Source organism: Cavia porcellus, unplaced genomic scaffold (assembly GCF_034190915.1).
Source record: "Cavia porcellus strain 051 isolate PalLab524CR breed Dunkin Hartley unplaced genomic scaffold, mCavPor4.1 scaffold_4, whole genome shotgun sequence".
Taxonomy (NCBI): domain Eukaryota; kingdom Metazoa; phylum Chordata; class Mammalia; order Rodentia; family Caviidae; genus Cavia; species Cavia porcellus.
In genome coordinates, this window is record NW_026947487.1 from 46557628 (window position 1) to 46573555 (window position 15928).

Here is a 15928-nt window from a genome sequence, read left to right on the forward strand (position 1 = left end):
GCCATAAGAATGATTTTATTTACAAAAGTTTATTTTGTAAACTATTTTGGAGCTCTCATTTACTGAATGGACAGGTAATGGGCCCGGGGAAGATGATATTATATCATAAAATACTTGAATTGACCATAGTACGCAGGATATTATTTTAAATGTCTTCTTGGAGTTGACCAGAATCCAAGGAGGGAAAACATCAGAGTGGCAGTGAAAAAAGGGTGTGCCCTTTACTCTTGGTTTTCTTACCAAGTCTGCCTTGGCAGCTATGTTATATGTTGCCATCAAATTTAATTTTGGGGGAAACATCTGTTTAAATGCCCCCCAAGCCTCATGTGCCTTGTGGATTGCAGCCACCGTGAATGGCTGTGCCTTAGCCATGCTACTGTGTCTTGGAGCCAGCTAAGTATGGCCTGAAATCTCCCAAAACTGTAAGCTAAATAAACATTTCCTACCCTAATTTTGGGCATCAGGTATTTTGTCTCAGCAGTGAGAGAAAAGTAAGCATCCTTTTTAAAAAAGCATCCAAGACAAGTGTCCTTCAAAAAAAAAAAAAAATCTCCTGAATCTTGAAATTGCATAATTTTGTGACCTGAGGATTTAAGGTGCACATTCAAGGACTAAGATGCTTTCAGTTTCTCGGAGTGGGGCTCTGCATGTCTGAGTTGTGCATTGTGCAGCCTGTCACACAGTGTCCCCTGGCTGACTCTGGGTCCTCTCAGTCTGGAGAGATGAGACATTCAGGGCCTTCTACATAGCATGTGTGCCTTTGAGGTCTTGCAAAGTAGATCAGGAGAGAAATCAGGTATTTCCAAAGCACTGAATACTTTAGCAGAAGGAAAATCATACTATGGAGAAAGGAAAATCAAAGTTTAAGTTTTGATAAAATTTAGAACTACCCTTTTATTTTTATGGACTTTCTGTAATCGACTTTCTACCAAGGCACTGAGTCAGCCACAATATAATTATTTCCACTTACAGGGACAACATTTCTAAATCACAGTAATGTGATGATCTGCATATTTCAATGCTCCCTGGTACCTGATGTAGACTATCTTAACATCACAGATGCACACTGTTAAAAATAATATTGCTCATGGGATACTATACTGCACGTTATGGGATAAAAAACATTTTATTCCATGAAAGAAATGTTCTCTTTTATAGTGATTTCCCTTTTCTTTCAGAAAATATACAAATCAGCAAACAATACATGACTCATTTATTAAAGCTCCATGTTTTCACTGCAGATTCCTGGTCAGGCTTTGGGATTAGCGCTTCTCCTCTATTATTCCCATACTCTCTGAGTCACCAAGATTTCTTGATGTTGGCAGAGGAGACCACATTCTCATGGCAGTACACGTGGCTAGGAAGGAATGCAATTAGAAGTACGAGAAGTGGAAAGACCACTCTTAGATCCAGGGACTCTCGGCCTCTGCCCTGGTTCCTGTGCTTTGGAAGTTTTTCTTTTTCCTTTTTTCTTTTTGTCTTATGGAAATAAGGTAAAACAAAATTCCATAACAAGATGATAAGGCAATAACAGTAGTTAATACATTGTATATTATTATCAATAAAGTAGTTACTCAGTACAACATATGGGTATTAAAAAATCTCCAATTGATATTATCACAAAACTTCCTTTTCTATGAACTAAGAGACACTAATAGTATAACTTGAATTTTTTAAAAATCTCTTTTCCCTTCCTGTTTGGAAGCTTTTCTAATCATGATGTACAAGTAGATTTCTTGAGGTCTCATTTAAACATTCCCTGTGATTCAGTAGATCTGAGGAAGCCAGGGATTTAGCTCAGCAGCATAAGCACCTGCTTGGCAAGCACTAGGTCCTGAGTTTGATCACTGTTACAAAAAAAAAAAAAAAAAAATTTCAGGATCTGGGGGAGGCCTGAGAACTGTCACCCCTGAGAAGGTCTTACATGATGGCTACCGTGATGCTGCTGCTCTGTGGTCTTTGAGACCCACTCATCCTCTTTTTTCTTTCTCAGAACTGCTAAACTCCCAGGGTGCATCTCCTTCAGAAAGAATCCTCCCTACAGGATGAGCAGTCCACCTGACCCAGGGACCCTGAGCCAACCCAGAGCCTGCTTCCTTACTTCTAAGCCAGAGAGCCCAGAATTCCCAGCGCTGATACCCTCCAACCCCACTCCGAGGACCATGCACCGCCTGCATCTTGTCCTCCTTAAAGACACCCTCACCAGTGTACACACACCTGGAGTAAGGTGCCACAAAGGGACAGCTATGGTAGGATGTCCAGCTGGTGGACCCCGGGGGGATGCAGGATATGTCTGTGCAAACCCTATTGGAGCAGCAATATGAAAGGGATGGGTTGTGAGCAGAGGACCTTCCTTTACCTTCTTAAGGCCATATTGGTTGGTTTTGTCCTTTAAGTATCCATACAGATGACAAGGAGAAGTTCCATTCTTCCTGAATATAAAGGCACAAAATCATGATTCCTGAGTGGTTGGTTCTATTTCATGCAGAACCATTGCATCTAAGGTGCTCTTCCTACAGGGACGGAAGAGTGGTTTCTTCCCTCCATTACTCCTCCCCACACCTCCCGTGAGCCACACCACACAAGCCTGTGTCCGGTGAATTTCAACTCATGTCTCCCTTTCAGCCCTGTGTGAGTATGAGCAACCCCTGTATTCTTGGCTTTCAGTCTTTGTTGCTAAAGTAGAAGTCAAATCAGAGTGGTTTCTGTCTTCCACCCAATTCCAATTATCACTCAATTTAATATTCTTCTTCCTTTAGCCCTAATGCCGCCTTCTTAGGTGAGATCAGGGCCTTTATCTAATTAGAAAATGTGTTTTCTGCCTCCGTTTGTCCTTTTGTATTTGTGCTTTTTTGGCATTCATTATGGTCATAGCCCACTGTCTTCTTTCCCTTACCCCTCTGCTGTGTCCCCTCCTCCTGTCACAGGTGCCTGACAGCTGTGCAGCTGATAAAGTAAAGTAGCTGGACTTGGTGACATGTATTGTAATTCCAGAAATCCAGGAGCCTGAGGTGAGGGTTGAAATCTGAGCCCAGCCTGGGGAATATGGTGGAGACTCTGCCTCCACCTAAAAAGTAAAAATTACAGGGTGGGGGGGGGTGTAGCTCAGTGCAAAGGCCCTGTGTTCAATCGCCAGTATCACACAAACACACGTGAAAAACCTAAACAAACAAACAAAAAACCAGATAAATTATAGTAAGTGGCTGCTGATTAAGTAGGTGACTAAGAAGCAACGTTATTTATTTTTCCCATGCAAGTTTCCTCATAAACAGACATTTTATTTTGTTTCCTCACTCTCGATTCACAGGGGAGGATGGGGTGAATTTGGGACAACTATAAACTGTCCAACTCAAGAAAAAATGTGATGTGATAAAGAGGCTGGCCCGAGGAATTGGGAGCCTGACAGCCTTTTCCACACTGAAGAAACAAAATACCCACCACTTAAACAAAGCACAAAAAGCTGCAGGTCCCCGTTGTTGATCCCCCACCTCTCCCACCCAAACCTCGAACCTGGCATCTCCTTCCAAGTCCATTGGTGAGAGCAATTCCCTCCTCGAGCTGTGAGGGGGTCACCAACACCCCCTTCCTCTTTAGGATTGTTTTAAGACTCTCTTCTATCAGTCAGCCCAAGGACCCTCATCACTAGTTCTGGGGCCTGGACGATATTCTCAAATCTGCGGACGGGACTTTTTTTAATGTCAAAATAAGCCATCTGCTTGTACAACTGTTTCTAATTACTTTCTTGCCTTGCCTCTCCACTCCGGGGTTTGGCACCCACACCCCGCCCAGAGCGCTGCCGCTGCCCAGATTCTCACAAGCGGCTCCTGCCCTGGCCACTGAGGGTGGAGACCGGCCCGTGCGCGCCGGTGTCCGTCGGTCCCTCTGTCTGGCAGTCTGTGGGCGCCACCGCGCGCTCCTGCCCCACCTGCAGAGCCCAGAGCCCAGCATGCGCCCCCCAGGCTTCCGGGATTTTTGGCTGCTGCTGCCGCCGCTCCTCGTGGCCGGGCTGTGTGCTGTGCCGCCACCCAGCTTCTCGCCCTCTCTCAGGTGAGTGCTTTGCGGCGCAGGCGGGCGGGCCTGCTGGATGGAGCCCGGAGACGCTATCCCGCGCCGAGTCAGGAGCGGTCCTGAGGTGGACCAGGGATAAAGACCTTTTGCAACCTGCGTCTGTTTTTGTGCTTCTTATGTTCACCCCGGGACTTGCTCCCTCTCTGTTCTTTAGCTTTTCCGTTGGAAAATGCAATCCGTGCTCACAAACATTTCTCTGTCTGCAGACACGTTCAGGAGGAGTTTCTCTCCGGAGTTAAGAGGTGCGCTTCCAGCCACCTGTGTGACCTCAGGCTGACGATGGCTGTGTTATTTCTGCTCCCAGCATCGTCTTCCTGGGGTTTATATTACATTTTGTATTATATCCGGAAAGAGAATTTGAGGTGCCTCATAATTGCTAAACTTTTCAAAAAGAGTTTGTAAAGATTGCTTATGAAAAAATAAAAGCACCATGCTCTATGATATCAATATATAAATTTGTATAGAAATATATAAAACACTTTCTACAGACTCACCTCCCCCTCCCCATTTTTAAAAAAGAAATAACTGTCCCCCGATAGCAATGAGATAGAAAAAAAAAAAAAAAAAGGAACTGAAAAGTGGGCCACGTGTCCTGCCTTGGGTTAATTTGGATTTAATCTACATGTACATATAGGATTCCGGTGAGGAGCCTGGAAGGGCATGGCTGGATCCCCTCTGTGCCCCTGGAGGAAGCTCTGGGCATTCCTCAGGTGGACACACGATGCCTGGTAATTGGGGAAACACAGGCCGTGCAAGGCGCACGTGGCCCCCAGAGGAATGCAAGGACCTGCTATCCGCGGCGGGGATCGAACTGCATCTTTGCGGGGCGGCCCCGGGGAAGACAGCGGGTGGGGGTAGAGGGGCCGATGCCCGCGTCTGACCTGGTCTCGCTTGCCCCGGCAGGAGCTGGTCGGGCGCCCCCTGCAGGCTGTCCCGGGCGGAGTCCGAGCGCCGGTGCCGCGCACCCGGGCAGCCCCCGGGCAGTGCGTTGTGCCATGGCCGTGGCCGCTGCGACTGCGGCGTCTGCATCTGCCACGTGACCGAGCCAGGCACTTACTTCGGGCCACTGTGCGAGTGCCACGAGTGGGTGTGCGAGACCTACGACGGCAACACCTGCGCAGGTAAGGCGGGGGCGCTGCCTGGGGGAGGTCTCGGTTGCCTGTTAGGGGACAGCGGGCCAGGCGCCTGGCTGCAGGTGAACCCCGCGGAAGTCACTGCCCCAGCCAGGGGCTTCCTTCACTGGACTGTGCTAAGGGTATTTGCTGCAATACTTCGCTCTCCCTTGGGATCCAAACTTAGATGAAATAATACCTGTAAGCTTCTTTCGTTTATTCTAAATCTCATTTGTCTCTTTGAATTTCTTATTCTAAATTCCCCCCTGGCTTTGTGAATGCAGTTAATTTGCCAGCACCCCTGCTCTCATTGAGAATATTAACCCTAACATTTGAAGATCAAGACTGTGCTTTGGTTTCACCTTGGAAACACGTGGGAAGGGTCATTATTTTCATTTCCGGGGAGCATATTTTGCCTTTGAACTCTGACTTGTCCTTTCACACTTAGAATGTGATACACAGACGAGGGTCTTCATATGAAAATTGTAACAGAGAAAAAAATTAGATACACATTTACTTCGAACGATTGCTCTTGTATTGTAGCTGATGAATTTTGGAGCTACCGAGTAATTGGGAATTTTGCGAGGGTTGAGTAAAAAACAGATTTACTTCTCTTACACATTTTAAAGAAGTGATTCAGGTCCTGATATTAGAAAGGGTCATTGATTTGAAGCCAAGAGCCTGGGTTAGTTCCTTGTGAAAGATACAAGAAGTCCATTAGTAAAAGGACAACACAAGGCCTTCCAAGGAAGGTTTGGCAAATCACTATGGAAAAATAGTAACTTATTTTACCCTCGACAGAGCTAGGACTAACACATCCAATATTAACAGAGAGATCAAAACTGAGCTTATGGCAAAATGTTTTTTCTTGGTGACTGGGCCCAGGAATACACTGTGAGAGTTCTTCTTATTTGAGCTGTTTGGCAGTGAAGAACATAGTGGGAGAAGTCATTTGGATGAGCTCAGGTGCGTGTGTGTGGTTTGTTTACCTCCCGAAGGCTGAAGCTCAGCCCTTTAAAAATACTGATGGCTGCAGCTTGTTATTTTAACGTTATCAGCCCACAGACTGCAGAATTATTAAGACTAGCCCTGGGAAAGAAAAGCTAAGTAACATCTAATATTGCATTCCAAATTCAACTGTTAGTCAGCTTCTCTGGCTTTCATTGCCGCTGGCAAGGCCTCCTTAATATCATGAGTTTTGCACAAATTTTCTTGGGCTTTTTCTATTGTTGTTTCATCAGAAAACAAAGAGGCGAGAAGTGGCCTTCAAATGGCAAAGCCAGCGAGTGCCAAGGGGTGAACTGGCTTTCTGAGAACCAGAGCTGGTGCCTCTTGGTGCAGCTGTGCAGAGGGAAGCCATAGGTTTCTCCTTCCATGGAAAGCGATTGGTTGAGTATTCAAAGTATGGATCACTGCAGTCCTTCACTGAGTCACTCATAGTTATGTACAGTTTCATTCATTTCTACAGAAAACCAAATACTTTTCTCTAATTGGGGCTGAAAAAATGATTCTTGCCTTGCAAACCAATGCCCACAGAGGGTTTATTACAAGACCTTGTGCAGAATATGACTCTGCAGTGCTCTGACCTTGTTTGCCAGGGCCGAAAGCGACTTTTACACACTGCATGACCTCCTTACCAGCTTGTCCTGTGCTTTAGATTTAACTTCTGAATTCTGTTTTCCAGGAAGGGTTTCGGCTTCATAATTAGTGTGAAAATATAGCAGATTCTCTATTTGTATGTGCATTTGGACCTTTGACTTTGAGGTAAACGCCATAGGTCCCTGCCAGAAATAGAAGAAAGTCTGCTCCACAAAGAAAGCACAATCTTGCACTCAGTGCATTATAATGTTGTGTGGTACATAGAGACTGGGAGGAAATTTGCAAGATTTAAATCGTTGTCCCATCCGCTGTATGAACATGAGCAGTTACTTAAACATCCTGATCCTTGATTTCTTCATCTATAGAATGGGAATATCAACAGTGACTATATTAAACAATTGTTGTAAAGTTTGACATACATTAAACACAAAGATTAGTGTCTGGGGCTGGGGATTTAGCTCAGTGGCATAAGCGCCTGCCTTGCAAGCAGGCAGTCGTGAGTTCGATCCCCGGTACCGATAAAAATGAAAAAGACAAAAAAAAAAAAAAAAAAAAAAGACTAGTGTCTGATACAAAGTGAGTGCCTAGTACATATCAATATGCGTATGTGTATATAGCATGTGGTTATGATAGTGCTGTGTATGAAGGGTTCTGGGATGCATGGATGGCCAGGCAATGGATGGATAGACGAAAAGATAGCTTAGCCTCATGGCTGCGGAGCTTTTGATTCAGTGAAAGCAATGTAGTTTATTCCATGTAGTCTGGGTCTGTTACTGATTTAAGGTGCCAAGGTCATGCAGGGATAACTGTTCTGGACCCGCCTTGCAGCAGCTGCGTGAGACACACTGTGCCTTTTAAGGTGCGCTCTGCTGGGATTCTCGTTTTGTGAATCATAAGAAACTTACTTATTTTGGCTTGAGCTGGTTGAAAATGATTATGTGCATTCCATCAAAAGTCTGTTTCTTTTAGTGGTCACTTGCTCATGGTACACGAATCTTCCTCAAGCTTCCCGAGCATAAAGTTCTGGCCTTTTGATTGTCTGGTATACAGTATGCCTTTTGGGAGAGCAAAATGCTTGATTGCATGAAAACAAACTTTCATTTGGTATTTACAAAGCAGCCCTGGGTAACCCCATGAACAGCTGTAATTACTAAAAAAAAAAAAAAAAAAAAAAAAAAAAAAACAAAAAAAAAAACAAAAAAACACACATTGGTTTCTTTAAAATATTTTAAAAGTGATTTTTAAGTATATCACTTAAAGGAATTCAGTTTCAGTAACTGGGAACAGCTAAATGCATTTCAACTTAGCAAATACTTATGAAGTACTGTGTGTTAGCCGTTGAAACAGTTATGGTTTAGGTCGAGAATATTCCTAAAGTCCTCATGCAATCACAGATGGGGCTTTTGAAAAGTGGCTAAGTTATGGTGATGGGAGGTGGGATCTGGTCACTGTGGGAATGACCTGAAAGATTTATCTCCCTTCCTGGCTTCTTGTTTCTCTCTCTCTGCTCCTCACTACCATAACTGGAGCATCATTTCTCCACCTGAGCTCCTCCACCTGGCCCATCTTACCTTGGATCCAGCCAACTACAGATTGAAAACAAAATAAACCTCTATTCCTTTAAATTTTGGGTTTCAGGTATTTGTCCCAGAGATGAGACAGTAATTAAGACATGAGTACTATATGGCAGCTCACTGTTGAGTAGAGACTAAGGCAAATACCAAATACCTATAATACAGTGCTGGATACAGTTTCTGTATATTTTCATGAGGATTCCACTGAGGAAGGGATTTAATGGGCTAAAATCTCTTACACTGTAGTTAGCATTACATACAAGTTTTTAAGGCTAGGGAGTTTTTCATCTGAATAATGGACTGTTGGAATTCAAGGTGAAGAAAATCCCAGGTTAAGGTTCAAGGGCAGAAAAGTATGTAGATCTGTTTGGGGAATGGGAAAGGACACAGGGGTGGCTTGTCTGGTCTTAGCCATGTGGGAAATTAGATTTGTTTAGAGTTAGAGTCAAACATTGTGGAGAGCTCTGAACCAAACACAAGCCTTTGCTTGTCTGCGGTACTGGTGATTGCACTGTTCCACATTCCCAGTCCCTTTTTAAAATTTGACATTTGGATACAGGATCTCCCTGAGACACTAAATTGCCCATGCTGGGCTCAAACTTGTGATTCTTCTTCCACAGACTCCTAACACACAAGAATTGCAGGCATGCTTTACCACGCCCAGGATTGTTCTTGTTTCCTTAAACAACATACCAGAACAATTAGAGTCTCACATAGTGGAGAGACAGAGTGCACTGATACAGGAGAAGTCACAGGAGCCAAAAGTCATGACCATGACTGGCTGGAGTAGATGTTTGATGGGGAGAAGTTCAAGTTAGATTCTGTGTATGGTTATGGTTCAGAGGACAGAGAATAGGATGGAATTAAGATGGATTTTACAAATCATTTTAAAAGTAAAATCTGCACCATTCAGTGCCCAAGGACGAGTAAGATAACACATTAGAGCCAGGGCTGAGTTTGTGCATCTGAGTGTCTGGCATGGTAATGCAATGGATGCGATGAAGACAGGAGAATAAGCCAGACAACTTGGTACACACATGAAGCCCTTATTAAGGAACATACGTTTTGACCTGGAGTTGTTGCAATATGAATTATTGCTGGTAGAACAAACCTCTATACACTGTGTACCCACAGGTCTGTGTTGGATAGGAATTTTATCTCAGTTGTGATCTAAATTCACTTGTTTGTGTTGTTCACTGTCAGTCTGTTATTTGGACTTTCTGAAATAGAATTTTTGAAACACCTTGCTATGGAGATGGAAAACCTTATGTCAAGCAGGATATTCAGAATAATTTCTATACTTGTATGGAAATATATTTATGATTTATATGATTTATACATTTATTCAGACTACAGATTCTCACAGATATTGATTTGTAGAGATATAAACACGAATAATATACAGTAACTAAAAAGCACTGTATCATTCCTAAAGTATAACTGGGAATCATTCTTTCTTTTTTTGCAGTGATTTCTGACTTTTACCCTGTTAAGTAACTGGCATGGGAATGATATCTCATTATTCTTGAGCCCTGAACTTTGTGGCTTTTTCTATGTGTTTTCACTTCAGCTGCATTTATTTTCTCTTAGTCTGCTGAGTTAATTCCTGCCAAGCCTATTTTGTGGAATTCTTCTTTGGCTTTTATTTCTTAGTCATTTTCCCTTTCTACCTTCTTTTCCTTTCTGTGAGCCTCATCCTGTCTTACTTGCTGACTCCTTGGCCTCTGTGTGGCCCCTGTGGACTTAGCCCCTCCCATTTGGCTGTCCCTCCATGCCCTGAATTAGAAGCACCAAAGACCCCTAGCTCTCTTCTCCAGTAAACAAACGCACTGACCACTGACAGCACGCTGGATTTCATTCTGCCTCCTCTTATGTGTTTTCATCACAGTCTTAGCTTCACCTGTAGTTTGGGGAGCACATTCTGGAATTCTGTGCCACTTGCTCGCCTACTTCATGTGAACCTCTTTAGGGTTGTATTCTCTTAGATTCAGATACATGCCTCTTACCTTACTCCAAGAGACATATAAAGGTTACAGGTTATTAATCCTTAAATAAAGCAGCAGGCAGGCACATCAGTTTTATGAGTTTTAGTGGTTAAGATTGACACTGCCTCTGACTTAAACACAGAGCCACGAAACCTTGGCCTTTGTTGTCCTTGGCCTCAATATTCTAGAACAGTGATGGTGAACGTTTTACAGCTCCCAGTAATGACAGATTGTGCCACAGGATGTGTGTCATAGGATTGCCACCACTGCTCTAGGAGAGCATACAAGCATACATATAACATTGTGGGGTTTACAATGAACAGTATAAATGTGACAAATTCAGCACTCATTTATAAAGTAAAATTTCCCCAGAAAAAGAAGGAACTAATTTATTTGTATGGCAAGTTCTAAATTTGCAAAGCACATCCCTCTTGTATAGATTTCTCAAGAGTTTTCGATATATTTGGAGACATGATGCTAAAATGAACATCCTATGTCTCTTGGCCTCATAAGCCTCCCAAAGCTACTGAGTCCTGTGGGACTGTAACATCTGATCTTGTGACTCACAGCGTTTGTAGCCTTGAGGTCATTAGTTACCAGCACCGTGAGAACAGAGAGCCCCCATGTCTTTTTTTTCCTCTGGATAATTCTCTCAGTTAGGAAGTATGATGCTCTCTTGCATTCCATATTCTGCCCTTGTGTGTCTTTTCTGTTGCTGCTGTGACAAATAACTGCATTCAATGGCTTAAACAACTCTAGGGCATTTTCCTATAGTCCTCCAAGCCAAAAAGCTGAGCAGGCTCTGTCAGTCCTGAGGTGTGACCAAGCTCTCCTCTCTCCTGCATGATCCCAGAGAGTTTTTCCCTGGCTCCTTGGTGTTGAGAGAATTTAGTTCCATGTGGTTGGATGGCTGAGGTCCTTACTTCCCTGCTGGCTTGTTGATGGGTCTGCGTTTTACCCTGAAGCCTCTCGGTAGTCTTTACACCTGTCCCCATCCCCAAACCAGCAAGGTGCTGCCATCTCAATGAGCTTTTTCCATTGTCAGTCCAGAAAGTATCTCTTCCTTTATGGACTCATAGTTAGGTTGGACACACCTAGAAAATCCAAGATAATCTTTCTAACTCAAAATCCATCAGCTCAATCACATTGACAAAGTTCCCTTTGCCTATTTGCTAGTTCCAGTAACAAGAGTGCACATTTACCTTTGGGGCCCTAAGTTTTCCTGGCACAGGCCCTCTCCTAGAAAATATGATACACATGTGTCACAAGGTAGAGGTTCAAGCCCCATCAATGCCAGGCTCTTAGAGTGCAGCTGTTGAATCTTAGGGTGCTCTATGGGGTGCAGCTGTCAAATCTTTTCCCTCTTTCCAGAGGTTGTTCCATGACCTCATTTCTGAATCCTCAGGCTCTCACACTGTTGTGGTAAAGAACACAGTGTTTCCAGGGTAGCTGCAATGAGGGACTTAGTGCCCAGCAGTTGCCTTGGTTACCGTGTATAGCTGTAAAGTGATGCTGTGTAGCTCAGATGCTTCTCTTTCCTTATCTGCAAAAAGGGGATATAATGATACAAAATGGAGATGATCACCTTGCCAAACTTTATGAAGAACTACTACATCCCGGAGTTATGCTGGACACCCCTCTCCTACCCTGGCTGAAGATGTGTAAGGAGAGGTGTCGGTAGGACTAGGAGAGACTGGAAGTGCTGGGAAGTGTGGTACGCTGTCTGCTTTTATTCCTGCCTCTAAGGTTCCGGTAGTCCTGGAAGTCCATTTGAACCACAGATATGAACATGGTGGCCACCTGTGAGGCTAACTTACCTGCAAGACAGGTATCTGGCTTTTTGGAGACTCTGTGGAGCTGCCACCCCAGCGCTGCCTGACTCAGGACTGCTTTGCTTGTATGAGTTGGGAAACTGTCTCTTGCTTAAAACTCTGTTCTTTGGATTGTTTTAGGGCTGGTGGCATAGGTGGTTAAGCATAAGTGAGTCAGCTTGATTGGCATGGGCGCTGGTGAGGTGATCAGTAAAGCATACTTTTGCATGGGTCCAGAAGGCATGACCTTGCGTTCCACATGTGGTCCCATCTGCTAGGGCACTGTTCCCCTGCTCTGCTCCCTGGCCACCATCTTTGCTCTGCTGAGCCCTTCCATGCTGATATTCCAGCTTTGGACCCAGGCAACCATGGACTGAATTCCCTGAAACTATAGACCAAAATAAACTTCTTTTCCTTTAAATGGTTAGGTATTGTGTTCCAGTGACAGCCAAGCTGACTAATACATGTCCAACACATTCAACAATAATTTTATTATTAAAAGAGAGGAAGATATAAATATATGCAATGGTGAAACTCAAGTTCACAGGACCAAGGGCTCTGGATTCCTCATCAGTTTACCTTCTCTGAAGACCCTATTGATTTGAGTAATTCTGCAAGACCCGTTGGGATCACCTTTAAAATGGGGCATAATTAGCACTCTGGAGAGGATTATTATAAAATTTTAAGGAAACAATATACATAAAGCATTCAGTGAAATAGCTGGCATGTAATTGCTACTCTAAATGTAGATATTATTACTGCTGATGTTAAATCTCCAGTTTCTAAAGAGGTTGTTCTGAAGCAAAAAAGGAATACTCCTTTACTTTAATTGTATTTACTAGTACATAACTGACCAGGAATGTATACATAAGCCCTGGACCCATTTAGATTTCTGTTATACATACTTTTGTGTAGCAGATTTTACAAAGTTATTATATCTGTGAGATGGTGTCATAATTATTTAAAAGGTGGTTACTAGAAAGAATGCGAAAATGTATTTATTTAAAATTTCCATTTTTTCTGGACATTTAAAAATTATGAGAACATCATGCACATTTTGTATAAAAATTCAAGAGATTGAGATAATTATGAATGAGGTCTTTAAAATATTCTCATCACAAAAAGAAAACATAGCTATGTTAGCTATGTATTAATTAACTAGATTTAAATATTCTGTGATGCATGTACATTTAAGTCACCATGTTATACTTAGTAAGTCAATTGCATTTATAACTTGAAAAGTAAAGAAAAATTCAATAGATGAGGGCTGCATTTCATGCAAAAAACCACTTGTAATTCAGTGCCAAGGTCAGGCCTTTGACTTTAAAGTATGACCTGGGCATACCATGTGGCAGGGCTTCACATTTGAATTATGTAGTTCAGCTAACTTCCAGTGACTATTTACTCCATGGCTGGAATATATATATATATATATATATATATATATATATATATATGTTGTGTGTGTGTGTGTGTGTGTGTGCGTGTGTGTGCGTGTGTGTGTGTATATATATATATATATATATATTTCTTTTTTGCCTAAGTATGTGCATCTTACCTGGGTTGTTCTTTTGGGGCCTCTCCAGCCACTGAGATGCCCACATGAGTAGGAATCTCATCCCACCGCAGCACACCTCTTTCCCGTGCCCTTTTCATAGCCACTTGTCTCTGTCCACTGAATGCAATAACAGACTTCTCTGCTGTTTAAATTATTTTTATGTCTCCTTTTAAAACCAAGTGTGCATATTTAATGTCTAAGCACATGTGAGTGAATTCAAGGAAGGTAAATGCGTGTGTTGTGACTCAGTCTTATTCTCAAGCTCCGCAGTTAATTGATAGTCCTGCACACACATAATCATTATGTGTAGCAGATGTGTACTCTGCTACACATAATGAAAATTTTTAAATTTAAGGTGTTTTTACACCTTAAATTGTATACACTTACATTTTCAATGCTTATTTTATGTCTATGTACCTACCTACCTGTCTATGGTAGACAGGACTAGCTTATTAAAGTACTAGTGAACGTTGTGTACTGTTGTATTTCTTTTCTTGGTTGCAGTGAACTTGGTGTTTTAGACTCCGATTGGAAATTGCACACACAAGTGGGCACAGCACTGCACAAGTGTGTGCCACTCCCTAACAACCTGGCTTGGCGTGTGGTGATTTCCATTAGAATGAGTTGGTTTCCCAGACATGTTTGAAGGAGTTCCCAGCTATAAAGAATTGTTAAGAAAAGTATTTTGTACATTGCTGATCTTGCTTGAAGGATGCTTCAGATCAGTGGAATTGGGAAAACTGAGGCCTTTGACCTTTGGGAAATTTAGCTTGAAGTCTGAGGTTCTGGGATTCAAGAATTAGATCACCTGAGAAGGTGGAGAAGTCTAGTGCTCCCAGAACTGTGAGAGGACCAATGGAATTTGCAAGGGTATTTTCAGACCTTTGCCCAGGTAAATTTTTAAGCTATTTTCCATTAACTATGAAACTGATAAAGACAGAGAGCTGCAAGGAGGTTGCAAATCTCATTTTCTTTGGAAAAGGTTCTTTGTTTTTTCAGGAATCACATTTCCTGGCAAATAAGAAGTTATATTTTGTAATCAGACTCTTTCTTGTGTCTATACTAAATCATCTTACTTAAGGCTAGGCAGAAGAATGATGGCTTTATAAAGGGAAAGGAAAATAAGACCTTTGTAGGGGGACTGGCTAGCTTGTTCTGGTAGCACCCTCCTCTCAGCTTGTGTGTTAAAATAAGCATCTGTAGCCAAGGCTTTATCACCGTCGTTGCTTCTATATAGTCACTGCTTCAGAAACCAAATTACACCAAGTGAATACTTGAGTTTCCTGTCCCTTATTTTATCAGGAAATTTCCTAGGGGAAGGCAAGCTTAAAGCATTGCTTATTTGAAAAAGATCAGTGAGATTGGGCACTGCTTAGAAACTTCCATTATGGCAAGGCGTTAACTGTACATTTGTGACTTAGTAGGGGAAAATAGTGAACCCAAATTAGAAATCAAAACATGGTAAATTTATTTCCTAATTGATCATTACTGCTCCTTTAAAGCTACCATTTTGTGCTGTGAAGAATAGAGCAAACGTATTACTTTTCAAAACAAAATGACTTGTCCATTTAAGCCTTTCTGTTCCAAAATAGAAAAGGCAAGTTACAGATTTATTTTCTTGGTCAACACTATTAGTTGTATAGGCGCCAAGAACAGTCCTGACCTGAAAATAACTCATTTGTTTCAAGAAAGAAAATATTCACTATTGTGGATAAACTGCTGTCAGTTGCCTGCTTGGATAGATTGGAGCCTTGAATTCAGTACTGTACTCGTTACGCAGAATAATAATGGGAGAATATCAATTATTTTTCTGCATGCTTTGCTGGAAATATGTTCATACAAAATGAGTTTTCCAATTGTTAGAATAAATTTTAAGAATGAGTCAAAATAATTATACTGCAACAACTGTACAAAGTACTGAGAAGAAATTTGCCTTTTCTAAAATTAATGGAAGACTTATCTTCAAGCCTAAAATTAAAATTTGCCCTGAAACCACATATTTAGGGAAAGTACTTTCATAAATTTTAGAGAACTGAAATGAGGGCATAATCTTCATTTTTGTATTTAAAAAATGAAAGTTCTGTTGATGTTTTTCGTGGAAAAGTAGATCTTGCTTCTCATTTCTGTCAGAGCGTACATAAAAGCTGACAAACTGGGGGAGTAATGGGCAATCTATTCTGCATTTAATGTCAGAAGAAGTTGAAGTAACAGAAATTACTGG

At 42.2% G+C, this 15928-nt stretch overlaps 1 protein-coding gene across 1 annotated transcript in view; it reads left to right on the forward strand.

The window, feature by feature from the left end:
- The first annotated feature begins 3732 nt into the window (after positions 1 to 3732).
- Positions 3733 to 15928, forward strand: part of Itgbl1 (integrin subunit beta like 1) — a 206497-nt gene continuing 194301 nt past the window's right edge. The window contains exons 1-2 of the mRNA XM_003477591.5: positions 3733 to 4047; positions 4972 to 5189. Coding sequence (XP_003477639.1) covers positions 3947 to 4047; positions 4972 to 5189 — 319 coding nt within the window. The 5' untranslated portion in view covers positions 3733 to 3946. The remainder of the gene's footprint in view (positions 4048 to 4971; positions 5190 to 15928) is intronic.